This window comes from Drosophila elegans, unplaced genomic scaffold (assembly GCF_018152505.1).
Source record: "Drosophila elegans isolate 14027-0461.03 unplaced genomic scaffold, ASM1815250v1 contig_208, whole genome shotgun sequence".
NCBI classification, from domain to species: Eukaryota; Metazoa; Arthropoda; class Insecta; order Diptera; family Drosophilidae; genus Drosophila; species Drosophila elegans.
In genome coordinates, this window is record NW_024545578.1 from 10,926,793 (window position 1) to 10,939,052 (window position 12,260).

General features: G+C 37.8%; 1 protein-coding gene across 3 annotated transcripts in view; it reads right to left on the reverse strand.

The window, feature by feature from the left end:
• Positions 1-489: 489 nt before the first annotated feature.
• The window catches only part of LOC108146703 (RNA-binding protein Musashi homolog Rbp6), a 177,330-nt gene continuing 165,559 nt past the window's right edge, over positions 490-12,260 (reverse strand). For 2 of the 3 annotated variants that reach the window (XM_041708433.1, XM_017272767.2), the window contains 5 exons: positions 12,222-12,257; positions 12,061-12,144; positions 5,583-5,648; positions 4,662-4,903; positions 490-3,105 (listed from right to left, as the gene is read on the reverse strand). In XM_041708433.1, coding sequence (XP_041564367.1) covers positions 3,064-3,105; positions 4,662-4,903; positions 5,583-5,648; positions 12,061-12,144; positions 12,222-12,257 — 470 coding nt within the window. In that variant the 3' untranslated portion in view covers positions 490-3,063. Of the gene's footprint in view, positions 3,106-4,307; positions 4,357-4,661; positions 4,904-5,582; positions 5,649-12,060; positions 12,145-12,221; positions 12,258-12,260 lie in introns of those variants that run through there. The other variant, XM_041708434.1, reaches the window with a different exon arrangement.

Consider the following 12,260-nt stretch of genomic DNA (forward strand, 5'->3'; position numbering starts at 1 on the left):
ATATATATATATATATATATATATATATATATATTATTATGCAAATATAACATGTTTGCCGTTGCTGCCTTTCGCTAGCTTGCCCGTTTAAAAATATCTGCCCCGCAGGCTAGAAGCTGCGGCTGGAATACTCCCCAATGACCTTTGACCTGCTAAAGTAATCCGCACCTGGTTAGGGTCGTCCTCCGTCCAAACTCCCGATATGCCAGACTGTCAGTGGTCTGATCTTTGTCTATCTAAAATTGAAGATTTCTGTCTTTTCGCTTTCTTAATTTGTTACCTTCTGTTTTTTGATTATTTTTATTTAAATGTGTGTGAGTTGCATATGGCAAAGTCGCAAGTCGCGATCTTTGGAAAATCTGAAATGATCGGCGTGTGGGGGTTCAACACTTCAAACGCTAAATGTAGTTTATTTTACACTGCAACTATTTTTTTGTCCCTCTTTAAATATCGTTTATGTTTGCTGTTCGGTTTTTGGTTTCGGTTCGCGCGATTTCCCCTATTTACTATATAGGTTATGTGTGTAAGTTTGTTGGTCCGAGACTCGACAAAGTCCTGGAGAGCGTTGGTTTGACAATTTGGCAAAAAAGTTATGAAAGGAACATTTTCACTGTTTCGGCATTTGCTTTTGTTTTTCACTGGCTTTCCTCTGTTTTCTATTCAGCTGTCTCAAAAACAAAAGCTGTTTTTAGTTGTTTTAGTTTTTCTGATTTTCACGTCGCCTAATGCAAAAAATCTCAGACAGACCAAAAGCGCAACGTATTGTTGTCCTGTCAATTATAGAATATCTCCTTTTCTCTGCTATTTTGGTTTTATTTTCTTGGTTTTTTTTGTTGTTTGCAATTTTCCCCCACTTGCTGTGTGTAACAAATGTTCTTTACTTATCTAGCTGATAGGTTTTGTTTGGTTTGCTTTTCCAATAATTTAATACTCCATATAGTTGTATATAAATATATTTTTCTATTACGCCCCCGATTGCATCGTCGTCGTTATCGTCATAATCCTCAAATATGTCTAGTACATCCATCGTCCGTGCGATTTGCCGGACGGAGCGACTAGAAAAAAATTAATTGCACATTGCGTGGCCTGCATTTCATCGTCATCATGATTTTCATTTTCATTTCATTTCCAATTTTCCACATCCATTTTTATGGCTCATCTGTGATCCTTTTTACACGCTTGTTTACAGATATATTTAGTTAAGTGTTCAAACATTTGCGATTTTGCGCGTTTGTTTTATAAATATTTTATTTACTTAATCTTACTATATGTTGTATGTATAATAGTTCATTGTTATATTTGCATATGCTCTTACCAAGTAATTTGTTTAAGTGTTTCTTTTTGATTTATCCGTTAGATCTGTGTTATGTCTGTGTGTGTGTGTGTTTGTTTGTGTGTGGATGTATGTTATGTGTCTTGTATCTCAAAAATTTTATGTTTCTTACATATTTAGGGATTTGCTTTTTGCAGTTTTCATTGTTTTGGATTCTCCATTGTTTTTAGCAAATAAATTGATTTATGCCTCGAGCTACGGAAATTCACTCTCTCACTTCGCTTTCATTGTCATATTTAATGCTTTAACATATTTGTCTAACTATCCACTGTTTAATTAGCATTATTTACCATTTTGCTTTCAATGTGAACACAAAAGTTATAGGTTTTTTCCTCTACTTTCCCCTGATTCGATTGAAATAATGAGAAAGAGAACTTCAATATAGTTAATAACAAATTGCCTTCGACTTTTGCTCACATTCGCTTTTGTTTCATTGTTGTTTATTTTGGCCAATAAAGGATTTGTTGTACTTTAAAATAAATTCATAATTATAATTGTAAGCACAATTTTGATTTGATTCACCCCCAACCCAGTCGAGAAATGAAAACTTAACCCAACCGATTCTTAACATTTTCAAACTCCTAAATCGATTATCGTTGAAAGTACAATAACTTGTGGTTGGATTTCGCTTTTTGATTCAAGTAATTCCCTTTGTATATATTGCAGTTTACTTTATGTGTATAAGAGTGTATATTCTTGTATATATATATATATATGTACATATATATATATATATATATATTTATATAGATCGACATTAACTTTAAAAGTTACAACTTAGATACGTTAAGAATAGCAATAATAATGGTAATAATAATTTGCCTTTAATAATACGCAATTAAATAATAACATTTTCGCTATTATTGCAACATTTTTGCTTTATCTTTTTTCAACTTTATCGTTTTATTAGTAACCCCTCGTTTTTTTTTGTTTTTTTTGCTTTCGTTTGTTGGTTTCTCATTACTTAAAAGTGGTTACGCTCTTTTTGGCCTGGTTGTCATCCGTGGGCGGTGGGCGTTTTTGGGTGGAGGCCTCCGATTTTTTGCTGTGTGAGCACGACCACGCCCACCCACCGCCGGCGCCGCCCACCGCGATGGCACTCCACTCCAGTTGGACGCACAGTTTCCGTTTAATTTGCATTTTAAACGATTTTTGCTGCACACGTTGCATCTTTCGGTCCGAGAGTTGTTCTTGCCGATGTTGTTGCAGTGGTTGTTAAATTAAAATTAATTTTTTTGTTCGTGTTCGCTCGTAGTTTCTCCTCAACGTTTTTTTTTTTACATTTTTTCATGTAGGTTTTTTTTTTGCCATGCGTTTATATGTACGTATTTGTAATATACGTTAATTAATTAATTATAATATGTGTGTTTGGTTTATTGTTTGTTGCTCTTGCAGTTGTCTCGATTTTTCTTGCTTAACGGATTTCATTTTGCCATGTGGAAATACACAAATATGTAATATGTACTTTATTTGATTTATATTTATATTTATATATATGCAGGTATATATAATTTTAAATTATTTTCTTTTGCGCTCTGTGGTTGCAGCACTGCAGATCGTGTGTGTGTGTGTGTATGAGTGTGTGTCTGTCATTTGTTGCTAAAGTTGCTGTTGCATTTGTTGCTCCTGTTGCTGTTGTGTAATATTGCTGCTGTTCTTGCCGCTGCTGCCGTTGTTGCTGTTGCTGTTGTTGTTGTTGTTGTTGTCATTGCGGTTGTCGGCGCCACCTTTTAATGGTATCCATTTGTAAATGCCGCAGGAATTAGTGGTCCCTGTAAATAAACGTTTCGTGGAGAACAAAACAAGCAAACACCAAAAATTATTCAAATAAAATGCAATTTTTAGTTGCATATCTACGGACACACATATATGTATGTATTTATATAAGTATAGGTATATAAGTATTGATATATAGAAAGTAAACATTAAGAGGTATACATATATGTACTGAATATATAGATGAAAGTGGCAAGTTGCCGAAGAAGAAAAATCGTAAATTATTTTAAATTTTTATTTCGATTGCTAGACAAACAAAGGGAATGCTGGCCAGGCTTGATAAAGAACCAAATAGTTTCCCAAACTCAAAATTTATTCCTTTGTTACTCTTAATTGCTTCTCTAGGCAACAATTCTTTGTATATTAATTTGAGGCTATAGAAACATATTATACTGAATCAGAACTCATACAAAAACTTATCCAAAAAGAAAAAATGGGAAGTTAAAACTTATTGACAACCTTTTGCTCGTGAAATCAATTTCCCTAAAATGTATTAAAGGCCAATTAATGTATGTTTTTGTTTCTTGCAAGTAAACATGTATTAAATACCAACTCATATTTAAAAGAGGCTTTTAATTTAAACTCCGCAGGTTTTAAAATAGTTGTTATTTGCTTAAAGGTGCCAATTTATTTAATACAAATTTTGCAGAGACTTCTATTGATTATGAAAATCTGTTATCAAACCTCGCCGACAGCCATGGATAATAAATATGTTTCGATATGATTTATTTTAGTTTGCAGCGAGCCAAGGGAATATTGAAATATTGAAGTATGAAAATATTCATATATAATACATATACATATGGTGTATACAATTTAAATAAATAATAATAGTTTAATTGAAACGGCCTAGAAAACTGTGCTTGTGACGTGCATATAATATTATTACGTTTATTTTGTTTTTCTTTTTTTTTATGTAATTTTTTGTTTGACTAGTTGTAGTTAAAAGAATTTGATTGTTAATAATTGAAATCGTTTAGTTGAAAAAAGAAGAGAACACGCTGTAGTTTTGTTGGTGTGCCTACCTTGTGCAACTGCGTTTGTTTTATACTCTTATTTCTTTTGTTTGCTTTCGTTTAGCTTTATTTTATTTGTATTTTTTTCATATATTTTTTCGATTTAAATATATATAATGGGTTTCTTTTACTTTTTGCATATCTTTTGTTTTGTTTTTTGTTCTCTTGCATTTATATTTTTGGGTTATCAGTCTTTTATATATTAGCCATCGCAAAGTTCAACGAATAAATCTGTACGAAATGAAAGAGAAATACATACAATATATAGAAGGATAACGCAATAGTTTAGCTCTACATCGGTAGTCTCTCCTTATCTCTACGGTATGAGTGTGTGGTTGTGTATGTGAAGGATTCGATTTCGGATTCGGATTCGGATTCGGATTCGAAGGATCGAATCGCTGAACGCGAGACATTCGTCTCATGTGGGTGTTTCGTTCGTATCGCTGGCTTAGTCTCTAGCTCTAAGCCCAAGTCCAGGGAGCAAGGATCTCCCCGGACTTGGCTCTCCTGCTCGCAGGACCAAAATGACGACTCACCGGGCTGTAGTTCAACGGGGCGCGGCTGACGGCGATGGGGAAGCCGGACGGCTGCGGACTGGTGGCCTGCACGTAGCCCACATTGTCGGCGGCCGCCGAGCTGTACATGTCGATGGTCGGTCCGGGCGAGTTTGTCGAGGGGAATCCCTGCCGGGTGGCCGTGTTGGCGGCGGCGGCGTGCGGCGATGCCGACGGACCATAGCTGTGGGCGGCCGCAGCAGCCGCCTGATAGTTGTTCATCACTGCAACGGAAAGGGAGAAAAACTAAGTTATAAAAAAAATTCTCCAATTATGTGGCTAAATTGCTCAGAAAATTTTCTATTCACAAATGTTATTGTTATGCAAATATTATCAAGAGAACTAAACACTACTTTAGAGACAATAAGGACGTAAATATGCAACAGAGCGTATGCGTGATGACATTTGACAATAATATGTTTGAGTGATTAAATTAAGAAATTTATTGTTTTGTGTGAAGGAAATAATATGTTAACTTTAACACAAAATTTGAAACTAATTTTGGCAGCAGTACAAATTGCTTTCAAAATGTATAATATAGTAAAGACAACAGTTCGGATGAGGAATGTGTGTGCTTTCAAATCAAAACTAACTTATGCCACTCATACGCAGTGTTGCCATAGAAGGTTTTTGATATCATGACCAGAATGCATTGTTGTCATAAACATTTAATACATAAACAAACTACTTAAGGCAGATAAGCAGATTTAATTTTTAATTATTATTTTCTCAAGCACTCTAAAATGCATTGATCAAAAACGTTTGCCATAAGAGATTTAAAAATATTTGTTTAAAATTCATTTGTGTGCTTTTAATATAAACTTGTGTGTCCCAGAATTTTGAATTTGACGGATTTTAAAAACCGATTTCTTTTCGTTAGCACCTGAAAGTGCGGTCACTCACCTGACAGCGCCTGGGTCAGCAGCGGTGTATTGTTGTTGGGGGTCAGCTGCCCATTGGTTAGATCAACTGTAAGTGGCAAAAGAGGGCGAGAGGGGCGTCATTAGTGGGGGCGGGCTGGCTGGTGGTGGATCGTAACTAGGCGAGTAAAAGTCGGGCACATATAGGAGGTGCCCGCGACACAAGAGTATACGAAAGTAATCAAGGCTGAGCACTAAGGGTAAGGGTACGGGTATGGATATGGGTACGGGAACATGTACGGAACAGAGTTGGGGATCGGGTACATATATATTTATAAATAGAGGGTATGGAGTGAGAGAGTATTCGAGTATGCGATTGTAATACATGTGGCTATAGCTCTGTTATATCAGTGTGCCGAGGAAGCAAACAATCAAAAGCGAAAGTAAACAACTCTAACTAGTCCCAGAACAACTACGATGTCAAACGCAAACACAAAAGACGAACCAAACAGCGAAAGGAAGTACATATATAAAGTATAAATGGATGTCTGGGGGTTGGGGTTTTGGAAGGAAGCGCTAACTGGAACGCAGGTTATGAAAACACAAAGTGCTCGGTTATTAAACGAGCTTTGGGTAGAGGATGTTGACGCTACAGTGACAAAACAAAGCCAAAGCCAAACTAAACCAAACCAAATCAAACCAAACCAAACCAATCCGAACCCATCCAAACTCAGTTACTACGCTTGGTTTGCCCAGTGATGTGCACTTTCCTTTGGGCGCTCTTGCTCGCTTTTCCCTGATTTTCCCCCCGTTTTTTTCCCCCAGTTTTTATTTTGCTCCGTTATCATTGTTATCGTGTTGTTTTTTTTTTTGTGACTGTTCTCCATTGTTATGGTCGCAGCTGCAGCAGCAAGTAAAAATACGCCAGCGCCAATATTGAAATGACAACAGAATGCGAATGTGAATGAAGGCAGGCGAAAGGCGAAAAAATGGGTAACTGGTTATGGCTGGGATCGGCATAGGGATAAAATGGGAATCTGGGGCGTGGGAGGAAACGTAGCAGTTGCATTTCCTGCGGAAACACAAAAATTGATGTAACGTAACGTGACGTAACGTAACGAGGCATGTCCCTGGCAGTCGTTCGTTTATTGTAGCCCCCCCCACATCGCCCATTTCCCCACCCACTGCCCGGAGTTCGCAACCCATTCACCGCCCGCCCGCTCACTCCTACGACCTTCGTCATCGCCGTTGTGCGTTTTATGGCGCCAATCAACTTTGGCTTACGTTTAGTTTACGTTTTTGTGCGAAATCTCGGTGCGCCATGTTGTTTTCATTAGTGTTGAGTCTGGGACTCCGATACAAAGAAGCGCCCAAAAACCCGGATCCGAACACGGACCAAAATAAGGAGCCCGTAAAAGCAGCAGCAGCAGCAGCAGTAGCAGCAGTATTTGCAATAGCTGTAAGGGTTGCCTTTTGTAAATAAATAACTTATTTAGCCGGGGTTTTTTTGTCGGCCAACCATTGCATGAAATGCGTTTCCGCTGGTGCTGGTACTGGGTTGGTAGTGGATTGGTTGTGGGCTTGTGGGAAAATTGCAATTGTCAGTCCTGCGGTTGCGGAAAAACAACTGTTACCAGCTGTCGACCTGGCAACCCTGTTACGGCCACAATAAAAGGTTCAATTGAGACATTTCAACAAACAAAATCGGTCAACAGAAGACATTTACATGATCACGATACTACACGGCTTTGGACAAGGTTCTTTGTTTCGGGGGAGGGGAAGTTATATTAAAACTAGAGTATACATAAAAATAGATACTTATATATGTGGGGTTATACATGTTGTATGGTTACAGCTGTTCGCTACTAATGAGGGTGGTACATGTTACACTTTTTTAGGTGAATTAAATGCTATTTCTCCGCCGCTGGAGCTAATTTGGTATTGTTAGTTTTTGATGTGTTTTAAATTTGGTATAAAACAAAGTTTCTCAAACAGAAGAACACTACACAGAAATATAAATGTTTTTCAACTACGACTGGCGCCCAACGTGGGGCATTCAGTTTACAATTTTATGTATGTTTTCATTGCGCTCTTTGCTAAAAAACTTTTCTATCATCTAACAGTTAACATACAGTTAATAATCGTTAAATGTAAAAATTTGTTCGGATATGGAGCCAAAATCGGTTATAGGTTCAATATAAAGATGAATATACGTATATAAAAAGAGTATAATGCTTGTACGAATATGCATTGGAACTATAAGACGACCATTAGCTGACCTTGTTGACTGAGCAGTGTTTGAGTGGTTGCTGTTGTTCTGGTTGTTGCTGCTGCTTCTCTTGTTGCCGCGTTGTCCTTGCCAAGTTGCTGTCAGAATATTACGCATACGCCCCGATGGCCACTTTGTCACTCACTTGGCCCTGTCAATTCCAATTCCAATCCCTTCGCATCGCATCGCTCACAGTCGGGGAATGGAAGTCAATGCCTGAGGCCCCAAAAGGATAGACTTTTGCTTGGGTTTTTTGGTTTCGGCTTTGCATCCGCATTTATTTTATTTTCACTTTATTTATCTTAGTTTTGTGCATTTATTTAGTTAATAACCTTTCGTTTTCCATTTCGAATTCGATATCGTTTCTGCGCAAGCAAATGGTATTCTTTTTCTCGTTTGAAGCGTTTTCATATAAATCACAGTATATACGTGTAAAATACATATTGGAATATGCGTGGGTGTGTGTGTTCGTGTCTGTGTCTGCTATATAGGTTTTGTAAATAACTCGCAAGCGTTTGGTAATTGTCAATTTAAATAGTTGCAAAATACCTCGAAGCAGTTCCTGGGCATCCGGATGCCACAGTGTTGCGATAATTGCATTCAATTAACTAAGTAACAGCTTATCAATCTATATAGATTTATTGACCGATTTTTTTTGTATTACGTTCGAGAATGTGTGTTTTTTAATAAGCTAGGTGTGTGTGAGTGTGTGGGTGAGACTTACATGGAGAAGACATAGAAAAATTGCATTTTTCATCAACTTAAGAGAGATTTGTTGTCTTTGATTTTTGGTTTTTTGTTTGTTTTTTTTTAGGCGCTGCTAAGTTGCTCTTCGAAAATGGATGGACATTAATATTGTATTTTTCGTTATTGTACAAATCAATCGATTCACCCTTCGTATAAAATGAATACTCAACTTAGCTTGTAAACGTCGTATATTAAATATGTATATATAAATATTCATGTATATAAGGTATAGTATATAGGTATGTATATAGTAATGTCTATATGTACTTTAAATAGAAATGTCGAAAATTTCGCTCGTTTTATTTTGTTGTTTTTAGCCATTTTGGAATTCTTGCGATGCACCGATGAAGGAAGGAATTTATATAGTTTTGAATGCTTCAAGGCTTCAATTCGTATGTGGGCCAAATGCGGTTTGCTAATACATATAAAATGGAATAACACAGCTACGGATAATGGACAAATCTACTAATTAATGAACTTTAGCTATGGCAAAAATCTCTGCACGTTTGCTAATTATCTAAAAACTCATGGGACCACCGACAACAACGGAAGCAAAAACAAAAAAACGGACTGGGAAATGGATATGGATATGGAAATGGAAAGCGCTGTGGAAAAAGGAAAAATTGCATACATAATGTGCAGCAAATTAATTAAAGGATAATAATGGCACTACATGTGACAGGCCTGCTAAAATTTGTTGTTATCTAAATGTTTTTCCATGTGCACTTTCGCCGTTGATGTGGGGTGGTAGCAACTAATTTATGCATACAGGGACTACAAATGAAATTTGCATTTAAATGCTACGGTAAAATAGTTTTATAAATAATTGATATGCGTCCCTGAATCGGGTTACGAATGGACGCAGGTCAGGGTGTAAAAAGCTGGATATACTATATTTATATGGTACTTTTGAGTGTGGGTGAGGAGCGTATGAAGATCGAGTATATTTCGCTATAAAGTTTCGATATACAAGTATTGTGTCACATTTCTAATTAGGGATCTAGAGACAGATATTAAAGTGTGTACGCATGTCTGTGAGTATTTGAGTGATTATGCTGGCCTAGATCTATACGATTCTAATTACTCGATTACATCCGATTACGGAACTGCTCTAGGATCGGTTATTACAGGTGCTAGCTGCTCTATAGATATACGTAATTATAGGTAGTACAAGTTGGGGATGCCTCTAGACACTACTGATACTGCTGCGGTAATTAGTTAACTGCTCCAACAATACATGGGGAATACTTTTTGGGAGAGTCTAGTACGTTAGTTTGTGTGTGTCAGCTATATGGACTGCATCTCTAAAAGTCTGTGTATGTGTGTGTGTGTGTCGAAGTTACATTTTCTATGTTGTTCTTTTCAAATCTCTCGTTAGTTGTTCGCTTTTTTAGCGCCACTTTAGAGTGTTTCCGTGTTTTATGCAGTGGATTTTACTTTTTGGTTGTTGCAGTGGTTACCAGTTACCGTAGATACAAGCTAAACTAACGCTCTGGGTTGCATATCTCTTCCAGCTGCTGTTGGCATTGCATTTGTAAGGGCTGTACCTACTTGTCACCGTTCGAATGATATAGTTACTTGACACACAAAAAGGGCGGCAATGAAAACGCAACTCTGGGTCTCACATTCTCTTTAGCATTCTCATTGGCATTCTCATTTTCATTCTCATTCTCAATCTCAATCTTAGACTTCGGTTCGCATTTAAAAATTTATGTTGCCCAGAAACTGTGATTTGATGGTCGCGGATCGAGCCGTAAGCGCCGTGGCCAGCGGCAGGGTCAGCGCCTGTTGGTGGTACGCCGACTGGGCGTGGCCAGGGGCGCCACCGGAGGGGGCAACACCCGCCGCCGCAACAGCAGAGGCGGCGCCAGCCGGGGCAGTTCTGCTGCGTCCCGGGGCAGCGCTACAAGCGGTACCATAACTCCTACCGATGCCGCAAATTGTCAAGCCTACAAAATCATACGAGATACAAGATAGATGAAGACAGAGGTAGACAGAGAAAGACAGAGAAAGAGGAGGGCAAACAGAAAGGTACAGTCTGCATCACAGCTCACAGCTGTAAAACTATCGATAGGAAATTGACTACGAATTAGGTTTAACAAGTAAATTAAGAGTCTAGCTTTAAAACACAAGTGGCTTAAGTACAAATGGCAATTCGCTTGAAAACATATATTCTCAGAATAATTAAATTTTTGAGTTAGTAATTTTACCTCAGAAAGAATATCAGTACATTAGCGATAAGTTGCATATATTGCCAATACCGAAGCATATAAAAACGACTATGTTAAGTAGAGTTTACTAAAACTCAGAACGCAAAGGAGTCAGAGGAAAATGAGAGCATTTGATTGAATCTAGAATTTATCATAATGTATAATCCTGTTAATATTGTCTTAAGCTTGAGCTTAATATTAATTTCCTCCAATCAAATAACTTATAACCTTGGTGAAAACATTGTTATTAGTTTTAATTAACTAAAACTATTTTGATTGGAAGAAACCATGGTTTTTGGATTATAAAAACATTGTATTTAAATGCATTTCATTTGAATCTTCATCTTCCTTTACCCATATTGTGTTTGATAAAAAATGTTGCTCAAGAAAACTATAACATAAATGAAAAAATATTTCAATAGATTTTTTTGGTAACCGCATCGATTGTTTTACAGTTCCAGCTCAGGCAGAGGGTTTCGGGGCGGGGATTTAATTGACATCAGCTAAAAGCCCTAGTAGCCAGTGTGGGGTCAGTGTGTTCTGTGGTGGGCAAATGATAAACTCAAGGCCAAGCAGCGTCAATATGTCACATACATCTGCAGGATGCGCAGGACTCAATATTCTAGGGGATTCTAGATATCGTATGCGGTGGCTTATGGTGTGAGTGTGTTCAATTGATTCCGATCTTCAGCTATTTGTGCATTGATATGACGAACGCTTGGGTATTTTTCATTTTTTTTTTTGGAAAACAGTGATTTATTTCAGTAATGATCATGAACTCTGAGTAATACTCGATAGATGGTCATTTGGGCTGGGGATCGTCCTAGGCCAAGTAGTCGCCAATCAGTATCCGATTCTCCGGCACTACGCCCATCACACCCGCTGCAAAGCAAACACAAAGACAGAAGAGAAATAATAAAGAGTGTGGCAAGCGAGTCGGAAATAAACATAGATGTTTGTAGAGATTGTATCTGATGATGGACAAAGACACGTATCTAGCGAAAACATCGAGGGCTAACGAATCGTTGTGAGTACTAGCCGAGTTAGTAATTTATAATGCTAATGGTTGTTATCGCTTTCGTCATATCAAGTGGCACAGACTGTTCGGTTCGGTGGGGTTTTCAATGGGTAATGGTTGGTTTTAGTCACTGGGGTTGCTTCACACTCTCACTCACATACAGATAATGAACAGGGGCTGAGATGTACGAGTATGTGTGCAGGTTGAGGTGTGTGGTTGTGGGTGTAGGTGTGGGTGTTCCTGTGGTTGTGTCTATGTGGGTGCAATTCGCACTTACCAGTTGGATAGGGCAGTCCAAAACTGGGATAGCCCGAATATCCACGACCAGCGGCATAGGCAGCATAGGCAGCTGCCGGAAAACCTATTGGAAAATAGAGTATAGAAAATACATATATTAAGTTCTGGCTAATCACATTTAAGTTCACTGCAAGTTCTCACCTTCGGGCAATGTCCCCAGTCCCCACATGATGTTATCTA